This window comes from Arvicola amphibius, chromosome 1 (genome assembly GCF_903992535.2).
Source record: "Arvicola amphibius chromosome 1, mArvAmp1.2, whole genome shotgun sequence".
Lineage (NCBI taxonomy): Eukaryota > Metazoa > Chordata > Mammalia > Rodentia > Cricetidae > Arvicola > Arvicola amphibius.
The window spans coordinates 37,322,292-37,339,093 of NC_052047.1; the positions used below are offsets into that span (position 1 = coordinate 37,322,292).

Here is a 16,802-nt window from a genome sequence, read left to right on the forward strand (position 1 = left end):
ACCCAGGTTGGTCTCAGACTTGAGGCAGTCCGTGTCAGTCTCTCCAGGTGCACACCCACACCCAGCCCCCCTGCCCTCTTTTAATTCAGCCGTACATTTGCTTGAAAAGTAAAACACTACGCCTCAGTCTTGAAGTGTAGAGGTCATGTGTGCAGTGTTCTGTCTGCATGTACACCTGAGCACCAGGAGAGGGCGCCAGGTCTCAGTACAGATGGCTTGAGCCACCATGTGGTTGCTGGGAATTGAACTCAGGACCCCTGGAAGAGCAGCCAGTGTTCTTAACCTCTGAGCCATCTCTCCAGCTCCTAGATTTTTTTAAAAATCTTTTTATTTTTATAAAATTTGTACAAAAATGTTTTCTTTCCTTAGTAGTTGTACATTTGAGATTTTATCTTAAATAATTTTAAGCACAGAAAAACACTATATAAAAATATTCCCCAAAGCATTAGTTTTGATAGGAAACACTGCAGAAAACTCCCATGTCCAGCTACAGGAGGATGGTGAATTATGGTAAGTCATCCTGGTGAAGCCCTTCTACCTTTAAACCAGTTTGTAGAGATTATCTAATGAGAACTTGGGAGAAAATATTAGTAGAATAAGGCAGGACACAACATTTGTGGAAAGTTTAATTAAAGCCTTCAGCAGACTGAAAATGCTGCTCAGAGAAGATGTCTGAAGTCACACCTCCCCTTTGCATCTCCCTTGGTGGCAGCTCAGTCTGCTCTCACCTGGTCTCCCTGCCATCAGACAGCCACATTCCTCTGTGTGTGATTCCTTCTGGGCTGTGATACTGGCCTCTAGGAAGGGAAAGGTATATTGAGGCTGTTTGGTCAAGGCTGCAAGGATGACTCCTGAGACAGTTTTAGACCAGGGTTGCTTGTGGTCCCTCTCCCTCTTCTCTACCCACCTCACCTCTGTGCACTGCACTGCTGTACGTGTGTGCACTCACATGTATGTGGAGGCCAGAGGTCAGCCTTGGGGATTCTTCATCAGGCCATCTGCCTTGCTTCTTGTTTTTTGTTTTTGTTTTGCTTGGTTGGTTTTCTTGAGCAGGGTTTTACTATGTAGCCTGGACCTCTCTTTATAGATAAGGCTGTCCCTGAACTGAGAGAGATCACCTGCCTCTGCCTTCTAAGTGCTAAAATTAAAGGTGTGTACCACTATGCCTAGTTTTCTGTGTGTGTGTACATGTGTGTGGCTGTCTGTCTGTGTAAATGTATGTTGTGTGTGGGTGAGTGCATGTGGAAGCCAGAAGAGGGCACTGAATCCCCTGGAGCTGGTTAGCTGGGTGAGCCACACAACCAACCAGTTGTGCTGGGAACTGAACTTATGTCCTTCGGAAGAAAAATAGCACTTTTTTTTTTTCTTCTCTGTGTTACCCTGGCTGTCTTGGAACTCACTCTGTAGACCAAGCTGGCCTTGAACTTGCAGAGATCCACCTGCTTCTGCCTTCTTAGTGCTGGGATTAAAGGTGTGCGCCACCATGTCCAGCCAGTGAGCCCTCTTAACTGTTGAGTCATCTCTCCAGCCCTCATCTATTTATTTAAGGTATATGAGTGTGTGTGTGTGTGTGTGTGTGTGTGTGTTTGTGTTTGTGTGTGTATGTATGTGTAGGAATGTGCACACTAGTGTGGGTACCCATGGAGGCAGGTGCATTGGATCTTCTTGGAACTGGTATTGGAGACAGCCCTGTGAGGATGCAAGAACTAAACTAGGGTCCTCTGGAAGAGCACTCCGTTCTTAATGGCTCCAAGATAATAGATGATGGCCTGGAACTTGATTAGGTTCCGGTGACTGGCCATCGAGTCCCAAGGATCCTCTTGTCTCTTACAGTGTTGGGATTACAGTTTTCTCATGACTGCTGGGGATCTAACTCAGGTCCTCATGCACAGGTGGCAAGCACTTTACTTAAACCGTCTCCCCAGTCTCTACTCTGTTTTCTGTGGGAGAAACTTCCCAAACCTGTAGTTAGGACAGGGAGAGGGTGTTGTAATTAGGCATTGGGCCATTACTTCATCCATGGACTGCTAGTCTGTTTTTGATTGCTATAATGTCCTGCCCACAAACTAGGTAAGATTTAAAGAACAGTTTATTGCACTCACAGTTTTCGGTGAGGAGCCTGTGTCTGGTGATGGCCTCCTTGCTTAAAGAATGCTGAGTGGTACAAGGTATGACATGGCAGGAGACGGGTGTGTGCATGTATGTATGTGTATGTTTATGTATGCTTGATCTCCTCTATGGAGTGTCTAGCATTCACTTACGATTCTCTGCTCTAAATCACTATGCAGTGACCCCCGTCTTCAAATGCTGCATTTGGGTTAAGTTTCCACCCTCTTTATACCTCACAGTGGGATGAGAGCTGCTAAAGAATACCCCAAAAGCAAAATGTTAATAAACTTCCACCTTAGTTTTCCTTGGGGGATAAAAGGTGTTTAAAAAATAAACGTGGGTGATCTTCAAAAATAAATAAAGCCTAAGACTCCCTTCCAGTATTGCTGTGTCAACAGTTTCTCAATTATTCCCTCGCCTCCACACCGGTCCAGAGAGGAAAAAAATGGTTTATATTGGGGCATTGGACTCCGATACTAAAGAAACAACTTTATACCAATTTAAATTCTGGACTGTATGTTTGATTCCACCCCCCGCCCAGGCCATTTATGCCAGTGTTCTTCCTGGAGAGTTGATGAGGGGCTACATGACTCAGTTTCCCAGCTTCCCAAGCTGGCTGGGGAAGCACTCATCTACGGGCAAACATGACCGGATTGTTCAGGACCTGGCCTTGCACATGAGTCTTAGGTAAGCGGGATTAGCGCCACCCCTGTCACTCTGCTGCCCTGTGGGATGGGTGCACTTGAGGGCTGGACTTGATTGCTCATCAGCTAATCATCTGGGTAAGTTCCTGCTGTCTGGCCTGAGCTCTGTTGCTTAAAAAAAAAAAAAAAAAAAAAAACCAGCCAGATGGCAGATGTATCATGATTTGAGAGCATTCTTAAAGTGTGTACATCTTTTAAAAGTCTGGTGTTGTTTGTTGGTGCTGGAAGTGTGCCTGTATTAGTGGAATAACTTTGCTCTTCAGAATAGGTAATATGGAACCTGAAGTATTCATAAAGAAATGATAGTTTTAACCTGTTTTACTAGAAAGTTGGTTTAGTCATCTAGGATAGGGAACACAGATTGGCACATGACAGGAGCTGCCACTCAGGTAATGAAAGTGAACATACTTGGAAAAGTTTAAAGAAGTTCAACAGTGCTTGAGTTTGTCACAGTTTGTTACAGTTGATAAGTTTTTACCATGTGAAGGATCTGCTGATAACCATGAAGCCTGCTGAAGAATCCTATTTCCATTTCTGGGCCTGCCCTGGTGCCTGCGGAAAGCTGGGGCAGTTTCTGTCCTGTGATGTCCCAGTTCTCACTGAATTCTCTCTTCCTAGCTCATGGCAGGAGTCGCTTATTCCACCCTTAGTTTCCTTTGCTGCTCTAACACAGAGTGACTTAAAACAACACTAATTCACTGTCTTCCTGAGGGGTTCCCAGGGTGGGTGCAGTGCCATCCCCAGGTCCTTATAAAACGGAGGCTGCTGGGTCAGAGTCAGGGAGATTTGAAAGTGCTGTTCTGTGGCACAGGACGTGGAGGAGCCACCAGACTCACCAATGTCACTCCCACACCCAGCCCGAGGTCCCCCAGCTTAAAGCACCTGGGCACAGCACTGCCAGGCTGGCAGCTGGAAGCAATTGTAAAAATGTAGAGTGGCGGTGTCTGCTCAGTGTTTTACTTTTAAGGGAATGCCAGTATTTGGGAAACAAAAAGTCAGTTTTTTATTTTTTGGTTTTTCTGAGAGAAGGTCTCTGTATAGCCCTGGCTGGGTTGGAACTCACTCTGTAGACCAAGCTGGCTTTGAACTCACAGAGATCTGCCTGCCTCTGCCTCTGGAGTACTTGTGTCACCACGCCAGCCCAGAAAAGTTAATTCTTGATAACACTCTAGTTCTCAGCAGCCCACAGCCTGTTTCCCTGCTTGCCCTGGTTCCATAGACCACTTTCCAGCTTTGCAGGCAGTCTCTGCAGGTTCTTGGGTGAGGAAAACCCTGCCCTCGATGGGAAGGTTCCAAGTGTAGACACGAGGAAGTACAAAGGAGGTCTTCATGTACAGTCTCTATTACAGTCAGACCAAGAAGTGTCGTCCCCTCGCTCCTGCAGGAGTGGCACTCAGTGTAGGCACTCTCCCTGCTGTTTCCTGATGCCTTTGGTGTTTTGGGGCTGGGAACGATGCATTGATATGGCTGTGGTAAGGCTAAGCACAGAGGCACAATTGCTGGATGTTGAGTAAGATGGAAGTAGAACCCGTCTTTGCTTTCCAGTCAGAGCAAAGGAGAAACTGCCTGTCCCAGCACCCCTGTTAAACGGCGGGAGTTCCACTGAACATTATTATTATTAGACTTGGATCAGCAATTTAGAGTGGATGCATAGAAATACATAACCAATTTGTAAGTTCTGGTTTATTAGTTAATTTACAGTGCTTATTGAAATTAAAAATTGTGTGTGTATGTTTGTGTGTGTGTGGAGACAGAGAGAGAGAGGGATATTTTCACTATGTAACCTTGTGTGGTCTGGAGCTTTCTATGTAGACCAGCATAACGTTGAACTACCAAAGAGATCTCCCTGCCTCTTCTTCCAGAGCACTGGGATCAAAGGCATGCACCACCATATCTGGCTAAAACCTTTTTGTATTTCAGCCCATTGACTCATATGAATGTCTTATTTTATTGACTCATTTTGACCGCAGTATTGTGTAGTGATTAAAGAGTGGTTACTGGTTGGGTGGTTATGTGTGTACATCTGCATGCGAGAGTGCCTGTCAATCAAAGGATAGAGTTGGTTCTCTCTCCACTTGTTGGTCCTGGGGTCCAGCTCAGGCTTGTATGGCATCTGACCGCCCTGAGAGCTGCTTTCCTAAGGACAAAATACTGTTTATTAAAAGGACCTATGAAGTAATTTACATGCTGTAAAATAATTACATGTTGAAAAGGCAAAAGAATCTGATTGACTGGTAGTGATGATCTCATGGGGGGGTTGTTAATGGGGTGCCATTGACACGATTTAAAAAGTAAAGATGTGTGTCCTTCTGTCCTGTGTGTTTCAGAACTTACTCCAGCAAAAGGACGGTGAACATGGATTACCTGTCACACATCAGAGATGCACTTGTGCGACCCTTGACCTCACAAGGGGTAGAAGGAGTTCAGCATGTTGTCACACTTATGGACACATATTATTTAATGAGAGAAGACTTTGAGAATATCATGGAAGTTAGCAGCTGGGGTGGCAAGCCCAGTCCCTTTTCCAAGCTGGATCCTAAGGTAAGATGTACCGCCCACTGTCCATGGTCACTGGTAATGCCCTTGCTGTCCTAGCAGTGCTTGAGAGGATTATAGTTGCTTTAGACATTTGTTCCTCCCTGAACACTTGCTGCCTTTCTGGCCTGTGCTTTCCAGAGACAGTGTCTTAGGATAGTGGTCAGAGGATTTGATGAATTGCAGAATTTGATGCTACAGTTTGTGTTTTTATCTTGACCTCAAGGGGAATAGTAAGAGAACAGGTGTAAGGTGCAAAAACGATTATGTTCTTGATGGGCGGGGGTGGGTGGGGGGCAGACTTGAGGTGGTGGCGTAGAATGTGCTTACAGCCTGGGGGTTATCAAGTTTTCTCTAACTTTTCTCTTCTTTCTCTTTCTTTTGTTTCTTCTTTTCCCTCCCCTCCCCGCTCCATTCTCCTCTCCTTCCCTTCTCTTCCCTTCCCCAGACTGGTTTTCTTTTCCCAGAACTAGAGATTGAACCTAGAACGTTCTGTGTACCATACATGTGCTCTTACTGCTGAGGTCTCTCTCCAGCTGCTTTTGAACTTTTTGAGACGTGGTCTCATTAAGTTGCCCAGACTGACCTTCACTGTGTTTATAGTCTAGGCAGCCCTTGAACCTGTGTTCTCTCCTTTGTCTCCTCAAGTGGCTGGGATCACAAGCATGTGCTACTGCCATGTGTGCCGGTTTCCATGGTTTGTGGTCAAGACCAACTTGAATCTTAGAGTGAGCTCTTTTTGACTTGTTTATCGATCACAGATTAACCACTGATTCTTCTTTTGATTTTTAGAGGCATGGTTTCTCTATGTAGCCCTTGTCTAGGAACTTGCTCTGTAGACCAGGCTGACCTCAAACTCAGAGCTCTTCCTGCCTCTGCCTCCAGAGTGCTGGGGTTGAAGATGTGTGCTGCTTCTCCTGTCTTAACCACTTCTTCTTAATTTTTTTCTTGAGCTGTGGGTTCAAAATTCTCAGATAAGTAAATAATATAAAAATAAATGCTATGCGCTGGGGACACGGCTGCTCAGTGACGGTGGAGTTGCCGAGTGTGCACAAGGCTTACACTTGACCTCTAGCAGCACACACACACAACTCTAGAGGAGAATGAATGCACTTCCGGTTCTATTATGTATGTAACTATTTTGCATGTAGTTTAAAGGGATTTCCTGGGCTTCTCAAAGGTTCAGCTTTACTGATGTTAACACATTGTCCAGCACTCAGGGTAACCACCTACCTCTCTTCTTTAGGTGAAAGCAGCCTTCACAAGAGCTTATAATAAGGAGGTCCACCTGACCCCGTACTCGCTTCAGGCAGTCAAGACATCGAGACTCAGCACAGGCCCAGCACTGGATTCTGAGTACCATGAAGAGTCACAGGAAGATGACAGTCAGTCTGATGAGAAGGAGCAGGATGCCATAGAGACTGATGCCATGATCAAGGTAGTGTGTTCAGCTATGGCAGGAGCACCTCAAAGATGAGCTTTGCTCCTGTGTGATATGGGAATAATAAGGCCTGTTCCGCAGGGTAAGCTGAAAATGCAAGTATGTCTCGCTCATTGTAACTGAAGATGGGATAGGCTTCATTTACACACATACAAATACATACATACATATGTATATATGTATGTATACACACATAATATATATACATATATACACATATTTTCATCATTTTCTAAATCCATCCATCCATCCATCCATCCATCCATCCATCCATCCATCCATCCTGAGACAGGGTTTCTCTGTGTAGCCCTGGCTCTCCTAGAACTCTCTCTGTAGACCAGGCTGGCCCTGAATTCAGATCCACCTGCCTTGCCTCTGCCACCCACAGCTTCCCAAGTGTGTGTGTTACCATGTCTGGCGGTTTCATTTTTATAAAGTGAACTTCTTATAGTAGTGGAGGAGCCAAATAGCAAGAAAGTAGGCAATCGCAGTGATGGTCATGTATGTGTACTACAAGAATACATGTATCATGGTTTTCCAAGTGTCTTCTGTTTCTGTCTTCCTTCGTTTTTGAGACAGGGTCATTCACTGAACCTGGAGCTTGCTGCTCTGGTTAGATGCCTAGCCAGTGAGTCCTAGGATCTATGTGTGTGTGTTTCTCCTCTCCCTAGCACCGATCTTAGAGAAGTGTGCTACCTGCCATACCTTGCTTTTATGTGTGTGTTGATCTGAGCTTAGGTCTTCAAGCTTGTGCAGCAAGTATTTCCCACCAAGTAGTCATCTCACCTGCCCCAGAAGGGTGCTGTTAATACTTACTTGGATTTTGGTATATGCTTTCATACCACAGTGCATTTTTATAGCATGAACAGAAAAACGTTTTAAACAAACTATTGTTCACTTCAATTATTCGTGTTGCCTACAGCCATTGAATTGCCTGTAAAGTCTCTCAGAGCAGAAGTTGACAATTTGTCCTTTGCTAGTAAAGATCTGAATGAGGCATGGAGTCAGCCTACTGTTCGCAGCTGCCAAGGCACCGGGCTGCAGCCTTCTCTCCTTTCGCCTGTGCGCGGCTTTCTTCTCCCGTGTCGCACATCTAGGAATAGAGGCCCCTTGTAATTGGATTGGTTTCCCTCTTCTCGTCTCTCCCCGCTTCACAAAATGAGTGTGCCTAGATCTTCTGTGAGAGATTAAAAGAGAAGCTTGTCATGTAGACATTACCGTATCTGTAAGCCACCTCTTGAGTATTCTGGCTTTCCTACGAACACTGTGTTCTGAATCCAGGAAACTGCCTTACACGGGGCACACCTTAGGTCTAGATCTGAGTAGGTCTAGATGTTTTCTCTGTAAGTAGCTGGCTTGTTGCTTCTCAGGGGCAGCAGTAGATACCTGTGACCTTACTTTTCTAATTAAGTTGTAGATACAGACTATGCTGTCATTTTATGTACTCATCAACATATTAACTGTTTTGCGTGTCTCTCCTCCAACAGAAAAAGACAGGATCTTCAAAGTCTTCAAAACCAGACAAAGATAAGGAGTCCAAAAAAGGAAAAGGAAGAAGTTGGAAGAAATGAAACCATTGTTCAGTACCAATAGCTGTGTCTTACCCTCTCAACTAGCCCCGCTGGAAAGCCGTGCCCTTTACCAGAGTAGCCATGTGCAGCACAGTGGGGTGGCCTGGTGGTCCCATCATAGAGGACGGTACAGCTAGGCAGGCTCGCTAGCCAGCTCTCATGTTCCTCTTATAGAGGGGACAGGACGCTTCAGCCTGCACAGTCCCTGCCAACCCAGCTAGCGTGCTGGGATTCAGAGTGACCGTGTGGAGTCAGAACTAGGAGCACACGGGCTTCAGAGTCCGATCTTAGTTAAGTCTGGGTGCAGAGGGACTGAGGCATCTTTTGTAGCCCAACAGTTTGTGCTCATGGCTGTTAAAGGACCAGGGCTGATTTCTTTAAAAACTCAGTAGTTCTTATTTTATGGTGAAATTCTGTAAATAAACCTTAATACAAAGCAGCCACCACCTGGAGCTGAGTATTCTTGGTTCATTGTCAAGCTGGCAAAGGAAGTATCAGGAATCGAGTGTCCATGGACTGCATGGATCATTCTTAAGATTGTCATCTTGTACAGCAAAATATTATGTTAGTATATTACTTTCCTTATTAATTTGATTAGAGTAAAGTATTTGGCCTAACCCTGTGAATCGCAGTTCTCCAGGTGGAGAGCTCACATCACAGCTCCCTCTGCACTAATCACACTGCTGCTGTAGGTGGTCGCTGAGAGGTCACACATGCTGTCCTTCTGCAGTCTCAACCTTCAGGGTGAGACCAGTAGTCTAGATGGGTCAGCTTCACAGGTTCATTCTGACTGGGAGATACTGTCCTGTGAGGAGCTCGTCTCCCTACTGGAATTTCAGGCTATATCTAGAACTGTGCTTGTTGAAGGACCCTAGGGCCATGGATGTAACCTGGCCTTTGGGTGCTTAGCTTTTTAAATCAGTAAGTGCTCAGAGGTCTATGCTGCCTCTGTGAGGTGTATGCCAGAAACAATATGAGGACCATGCTCTGCCTTTGAGGACTCATGGCCTTGTTGGGAGAGGAGACAAGTCCTGGAGACATTGCAGGTATATTAACCAGGGTGAAAGTATACTTCCCGGAGATCGGGTCAGTATGGAAATAAACACTGCGCTTAAGCCTGAGCCTCTGCGTCCTGCCCTCTCTGTTGAAACTTGGCTGCTGCGGTGATGGTTTCCTCACCCAGAGGGGATACTCGTGCGCATTCTTCCATTTCTGTTCCTTTGGACATGCAAACCATGCCTCCCTCAGTTGGATATACATTCCAGGAAAGGCCCAGCATTCTGCTTGCTTTCAGAACAAAAAATAGTGTTTGCTTATTTAATATAGTTATAATTTAAATTATGAATGTTGTGAACAAGCTGTAAAAATAAATTTTTTTTAGAGTTAGAGACTGTATGTTGTTTAATACAGGACAATAGCAACAGGATAGCAATGGTGGTCTATTGGGTTCCTCTTTGAAGCCCTCCTAAGCATGCCGTACAGAAGGTAGGCTTGAATGCCTTGGCATTCGTGCAGACCTAAATGTCTGTGTTGGGATGGAATCTCCTTGCAGCTCCTGAAGTGGCCTGTGGTGCCCCGCGCTGCCCAGGTCCTCTGCGCATTCTGTGTAGAGACCAAGTCATGGCCATCGATGCCGTGTCTCAGACAAGTCTCTGTAGATCCTTTTGAGAGATTTCGGCAGAACTGCAATAGTATTATCTGTTGACTTCTTAGAGTTAGAATGATGGGTACCCCCCTGAAGTTCTAGGATGAGTGTCCTCACAAGGGAAAGCTGAGGCCTGTAAATCTCAGAATACACAGATGCCAGGTGACCTCAGTAGTGTGGGGAGATAGCAAGAAGCTTGGAACTTTCTCATTAAGTTGTACTGCTTAGTGAGGGCACAGCCTCTGGTGAGCCCCAAGAAGACAGATAAAGCTGGAGGTGTGAAGGTGGGATGCTCAGTTGCTGGCTGTGGTTCGGGTGACTGACATGTCTGTTGGCTGTTGAGACTGGCGACACTGGGTATGCACAGGTCACGCTGAAGGTGTGGTAAGCACAGACTTCCTACAGGCGAGTGTGCCATGTGCTCTGGGGACATAACAATTGTTTCTAGGGGAAACCAGATGATTTAATTTTGCAGTAGGAATCCATAGCGGGCATCAGAATGGACAGACACTAGGTTTATGCATTTTATACAGATGAATTGTCTTTGTGTTTTGGTTCAAGGGACAGACTCTATAAGGGCTCCAAGCCACCTCCTCCATCACTTTCTCTGTATCCAAATCCAGGAAAATATTACAAATATCTAGTCAACAGTTTTATTTTAAAGAAGATCCTTAAATAAAAAAGTCATTAGAAAACTGGATATTTACAATGTACTACTAACGGTACAGAGCACACACTGTGTGGGACTTTGAAGAGGACATACACAGAGCAGCCAGCAGCAGGTCGTGTCACTGTATGTCACTGTGTCCAGGGAGGACCACTCTCCAAGTCTGCCAGGGTGGACACAGCCTCCTGAGGGAGTTGCTGTCTACTCAGGAGCTGTCTAAGAAAGGGACAAATAGATGCCTTTAGGGAGGTCTCAATACTGTCCTGCCCATAAGAAAGCTGGACTTTGCTCATTTCTGGAGCCTGGAGCGTGAGTCCTGCAGACGTCCAGTCCTATGGACCTACAGTATTGAGCTGCACGGCACACTGTGGAGACCCTGCTGTCAAGCAGGAGGAGCAGTAATAAAGCCACCTTACTGTCAGGTATGTGAACATGCCAAGGACGCTTGGCAGGCTGTAGAGAGCATGTTTTCTTCTGAAATTGGACAAAGGTTCCTTCTCTGAAGGAAGCCGGGGAGCAATAGCTTCAGCAGTGCTCGCTGTGTGAGGAGACGCCACAGCAGTGCGTAATCCTGACTCACTGAAGACATAGCTTCAAGGAGCTCTGACAGGCGCAGTTCAGGCTTCTGTAATCTACCATGTACCTTGATGCAAAGACAGTATCGGGAGAGAGCCTGGAGCTTTAGTAACAAGGCTCCACTTTTAGAAGTGGTAGAGACATACAGATGCAGGTGTAAATTTGAGACAAAATGTAATAACTAACTGCCCAAAGGTATTATAAGCAACCAGCACCAGCAGCTGGAGGATGCCATCTTTTCAAAGAATCTGCTGGGTTAGATTCAGGGCCCTGTATCTGCACTTGAGGGTAAAGTCCTTGAGCCAAGGGATGGCTAGAAACCATGTCGTGATGAGGTGAATTTATCCCCTGAATAAAAGTTGGTTTTATTTTATCATTATAACCCACTAAATGGAATAAAGGGAGAAACCTTTGTCATCACATGATTCATTGACAAAATTCAACATTCAGAAAACTAAGAAACTAATTAGAGATCTTTCTTTAAAAAAATCCTAATAAAGTGAGGGATGGTGTTGCAAGCCTTTAATCCCAGGACTTTAATCCCCTGTGAACAAAAATCCTTGTCATCAGAATGAGGTAGAAGGACTATCTGCAATTTTGTGTGGCCAAAGCGAGACTTAGGGGAAAAAAAAAAAAAAAAAAAAAAACACCCTGGGATTTCAACATCTCTGGAAGTCAAACTTTGTACTGCAAATAGTCAACTGCAAAACTGCCATTTAAAAGAGAGCTGGCTCTAGCTTTAAGGGGCTATTAAAAAGAACCTGATACAGTTTGGTAAAACAGTCTAGTTAGAATTCATGATGCTTGGCTAAATAACTTTAGCTACTTGGGAAACCATATTACTACTTTAACATTTAAATAAATAAGTCTGTTAAGACAGTTGAGAGTTACACATTGCACAGAAGGAGCCATTGCCAGCATGCAGGATTAAGCGGTGGACCCTGGGCTTTGCAGCCCAGGAGAAAAGTGCGCAGTGGGGCCTTACCTGGGCCTGTGGCTCACTGTTCCGTCTCTGTCCGTAGGTACTGCGTGCAGTCTGAAATCTTTTTCAGTTGACTAGAGTTTAATCTTTCTGAACACATGGGACATGTGCTTTCACTGTTTAGTAAGCTGTTTGGGGGAGATAAACGCAGTTATTTGTCTATCTTTGGGTTAAGCTCATGGGAAAATCAGCCACTTCTGCCTACACCTCCTAATGCCTCCGCCCCCTGAGGCGGGATAAGGACTTGTGTCAGGGAAGATTCCCTGGGGGAGAATGTGCTCAAAGGTCACAAGGTTTGTCCAAGAAGACAAATTTGGGTCTTTAAGAACACAGAGGAGCCCTCAGAGGGAAGGAGCGGGAGGATCCAGAAAAGACCTGTTTCTGGCCTCATTTACGTGACGGGAAGGACGCACACTTACATCTTGAATTCAGAGTACAGCGCAGGGAAGCCGCAGTGCGGGCACATCGTCCAGTCGTCTTTCAGCATGTGCCGGCCCTGGAAACGTTAATAAGACGCTATTGCTACTTCATCCGTCTAGAAGGGTGCAGCCGAAGGGCTGCAGCTGGGCTCCACTTAGACTCGTGCTTACAGAGGGACTAGACCGCCTTTTATTCCAGTATGTGAATTTCCTTCAAATTATAGCTTATGGTAGTCATAGGATGAACAAATTTGACATTTTAGTTTTCTGATAAGTAGGTCTTGTGTGTGTGTGTGTGTGCTCTCACCAAAGCAGCTGACCTGAGGATAAAGCACAGGCAAGCCTACAAGGAGCAGACTGCACTGTGTCACGAAGCCACCAGGTGGCAGAAAAAGCATGTGAAAGCACACCTCAGCCTGCTGCGTGTGCTGCTGCCTAACTCCTGGATTCCTGTGTGCTCCGAGCCTCACCTCGGCTGCCTGGAATTTCATGCTAAATGTTTTCTGGAAAATGAGTCAGAAGATAGTGTCAAAGGTGAAGAAACACTGGCATATCAAATATTCCACTGGAAAGGGACATTATTATTACAAAGACACTTACTGTTGCAATGCAATAGGGAATGTTGTTTTTGCAGCCGGGACAAAGCAGCTCACATTCTGGGAGAAGAAACTGACAGAACGGACATGGGGTGGTGACCTCTTCTGTCTCGGATGTGTCCGGTCTCCTGGAGAAAGCATCACATGTCATTTACAAACACCACTTGATTCCCTGCACTGCGGTGAGCAGAGAAAAGCGTTATCTGGAAAAAACTTCGCGGGCTCAGAGACTTCCCAGTTCCTGGGAGGATGGAGCACACTTGGCCTGGCCAGGTCCAGCTGGCATTCACGAGGACCGCACTGGTGGCACGATCTCATTGTGGTACAGCAGTGGCCACTGTGGGATTTCCCCTCTGTGCCTCCCTTCTGTATAACTCAAGTAAAGGCCACCCAGCTGTCTTAACAGACATTTCTGGGCCAGTGGGCTGTATTAACTTTGTAGTTCAAAGGACTAGGTCTTAAAGCTTATTCCGTTTTCAAGTCACTGGTGGCTAGCAGCTGCCATTTGGAGCACATAGCTACAGGCTGCTCCTGTCGTGTGGGGAAGAGAGTAAGTCTCTCCGGGGTCGGCACTGGTCAGCACTAAGCTATCCGTCCATCTTGTAGTCATGTTACCCTATATACTGGAAAGTTCCCTGGGTCAGACTGACTTGGTTTGAAGACACTTAGGTTGACCAGCCTCAAAGCTCTGCCATGGGGCATTTCCTGTCAGGATTAGCCTTTGTGCTAGCAGGTTTATGTCAGTCAACTTGACACAAACTCCAGTCATTGGGAGGAGCGAGCCCCAATGAGAAACTGCTTTCATAAGATTGGGCTGTAGACAGACGTAGGGTATGTTCTTAGTTCGTGACTGATGGGTAGGGCTGCCTCTGGGCTGGTGTCCTGGGTCCTATAAGGAAGCAGGCTGAGCAAGCCATAGGGAGCAAGCCAGTAAGCAGCGTGTCTCCTTGGCCTCTGGCTGCTGCCTCCAGGTTCCTGCTTCATTGATCATTTACGGAAGTATAAGCCCAATAAGCCCTCTCTCCCTTGCTTTCTCATCACGGTGTTTGATCATAGCAATAGTAACTCACTAGGACAGCACTCAAGTCCTGCTTGCTTCTGCTTGCCATTGCCATTACTTGCCTGGCTGGGTCAAGGGTCCCCTAGTTATGCTGCCACTATAAGTAGTACAGAGACACAACTGATTTTTCCTTTTTTGTTCCAAAAGGAACAGTGATGTGTTCTACTTCAGCTGTCTAGGAGATAGTGTTCCCCACAATGGGCTGTGTACTGAAAGTGTGCCCCACTGCCAGCGGTGTTCAGAGAGGCCCTTTGGGAAATGTTGATCATGTAGGCTCTGAATGACTGGGGATTTGGAACTGCGGAAAGAGGAAGTCAGTTGTGGGGCACGGGTAGGGAGCATATCTTTGAAGAATGTCATGCCCTGGCCCCTTGTCTGTCCCTCTCTCTGCTTACTAATTGCCACGAGGAGAGACATTCTGCCATGTGTTCCCCACTTCCCCATAGCTGTGCAGGGTCTGTGGAACAGGCACAGCAGAGTCTTCTAGAAAAGCAGGCCTCCCTGATCCCTGCTGCTCTCTGAAGCCAGGCCTGCCTTCTACAGTGCTTGGATCTGGAGGCTCTGCTGGCAGTGTTCTGTGCTAATGTGGAGTTTCCATGCTTTTGTTCATCTCTCTTATGGCAGACAATGCTGGCTAAGAGCCATTTTCCTCTTACCAAAATAGCATTGCTCACACTTGACAGAATACTTCACAGGGAGGCTCTCTGGCTATATTGGAAATCAAAGTGAAGTAGTCCTGGACACAAAGGCAAAAAAGACCCGTGGACTCCTTAATTCTCTCCTTCCTGCCTTGAATGGAGAGGTGATGTGTAGATGTGGCAGCTGTCTCGCAACCTTGAGGGAAGAGGAGCCCTGTATGCTCTGGATGGCCCCTGGGAAAATGGCATCAGCACACAGTGGCACCATCCCTGGTCGATGATGCCTTGTGTATGGTTCCCGTAAGTTCTGACTTCAGACATCAGTGGGGTTCCTGTCGCTTTTACTTCCTATTATTAGCTACCCCTCTAGTGACAAAATGCCTAGCCGGAGTCAGCTGAGGGGAGGCGGCTGGAGCGCAGAGAGAGGGATGCTCAGCTCCCCCACTCTTCCTGTCACCCGGCTTGGGGCTCCAGCCTGCACTCGGGGCGGGGATGCACCCTGTACACATACCCAAAGGTGTGTCTCCTAGGTGATGCTAAATTCAGTCAGGTTGACAGTAAATGACCCCTACCCCTACCCACCTTATCTGCTGAGCCTATGGAAATTACAAGTCCCGTCTGGACAGCTGACATGAGTGTGTCTGCCCACCTGACCATCGCCTCGATTTTCTTCTTGTACTTGGCATCAATTTTGTTGCGGTATTCGGGCCTCATCAGCATAGCCGCAAAGCTAAAAGCAGAGTTCTTCAGGCCCGCCCTGTGACACTCAATCACAGTCGATGTCAGGATAGGCACGATGTCTGCAGGACATGCAGGGAGCAGAAAGGGGACAGCTGAGTGCACTGTTAGTCTGGGCCACACGAGCCACATCTCAAAAACAAACCCAAAGAGGACAGGGTGGTGAGTGGCTCTCTGACTTTTGTATGGCCCGGGAACTAAGAATGGGTTTTGCATTCTTAACTGGTTGAAGGAAATAACAGTAATGTTTTGTGTGATGTGTTAAAACTGTATGAGGTTCAGATTTCTGTGTTCAGAAGTTAAAGCTCCATCAGAGCTCAGCCCCGGTCACACCACGGGGTGACTGACTAGTGACAGACCAAGTGGCTTAATATGTCTGACATCTGGCTCTCTACAGCAAGTTTGCTGACACCTGTCACACTGTGTGAAGAAGGCTGTTCATTTAAGAATGTTCTAAAAACAGGTCTTCTGGGAGAAAGAGACCTTTCCCGGAAGCCAGGCTTGAAAGTAGTAGATGCCAGTGTTAGACAATGTGACCTTGGGCACATGTTACTTCCCTTTGACCTGCCAGGCAGGATGGTCCTGTGTGACAAACTTCCAGGGGAAACCCTGGCTCTGGAATCTGATGTGCTCCTGGCACACACGCTTCAGACCTGGCAGTGCTATGACCCGGGTTCCATGTCATGCGCACAGGGGACTCTCAAAAGCGTCTCTCTGCACTTGGTTTCCATTGGGCTTTTCCTGGTCATCTTGCTCTCCTGCCGCCCTTTTCCCTTTGGTGTAATAGATCTTAGTGACTGCACTACTGTGAGCTGAGCCTTGCAGAGTTTCTGGGAGAAGTATTAAATTCCGGGGTGGTCGTGGGGACCCCAGCCTGCCACTTTCTGGATTGTTGTGGAGATAAATGATCTGACAACACAGGGAGCTCTGAGCACGCCTGGTTGGGGGAGTGCACACCTCAGCACTGAGCCCCAAGTGTACGCAGAGCTCCGTTAAGACAGGACTTACGGGACGGGAACTTGCTGATGTTGTTGGCCACTCGAATGAGCATGCGTGCCCCCTTCATATGATCTCCGCTTTTAACATGAATCTGAAATAAATCACGTCATTCATTCTTGCAG

The 16,802-nt window shown here is 46.6% G+C and overlaps 2 protein-coding genes across 6 annotated transcripts in view; one reads left to right on the plus strand and one right to left on the minus strand.

Moving 5' to 3' along the window:
• Rfc1 (replication factor C subunit 1) overlaps window positions 1–9,746 on the plus strand; it is a 73,901-nt gene extending 64,155 nt beyond the window's left edge. For all 3 annotated transcript variants that reach the window (XM_038317731.2, XM_038317733.2, XM_038317732.2), the window contains exons 22-25: window positions 2,651–2,796; window positions 5,141–5,354; window positions 6,595–6,786; window positions 8,277–9,746. In XM_038317731.2, the coding sequence (XP_038173659.1) occupies window positions 2,651–2,796; window positions 5,141–5,354; window positions 6,595–6,786; window positions 8,277–8,360 (636 nt within the window). In that variant the 3' untranslated portion in view covers window positions 8,361–9,746. The remainder of the gene's footprint in view (window positions 1–2,650; window positions 2,797–5,140; window positions 5,355–6,594; window positions 6,787–8,276) is intronic.
• Window positions 7,678–16,802, minus strand: part of Wdr19 (WD repeat domain 19) — a 66,576-nt gene continuing 57,451 nt past the window's right edge. Inside the window, exons 32-37 of one of the 3 annotated variants that reach the window (XM_038317729.1) lie at window positions 16,690–16,771; window positions 15,593–15,743; window positions 13,250–13,373; window positions 12,650–12,726; window positions 12,234–12,358; window positions 7,678–7,966 (exon numbers count right to left, since the gene is read on the minus strand). In XM_038317729.1, coding sequence (XP_038173657.1) covers window positions 12,247–12,358; window positions 12,650–12,726; window positions 13,250–13,373; window positions 15,593–15,743; window positions 16,690–16,771 — 546 coding nt within the window. In that variant the 3' untranslated portion in view covers window positions 7,678–7,966; window positions 12,234–12,246. Of the gene's footprint in view, window positions 10,044–10,068; window positions 10,889–12,233; window positions 12,359–12,649; window positions 12,727–13,249; window positions 13,374–15,592; window positions 15,744–16,689; window positions 16,772–16,802 lie in introns of those variants that run through there. The other 2 variants (XM_038317730.1, XM_038317728.1) reach the window with 2 other exon arrangements.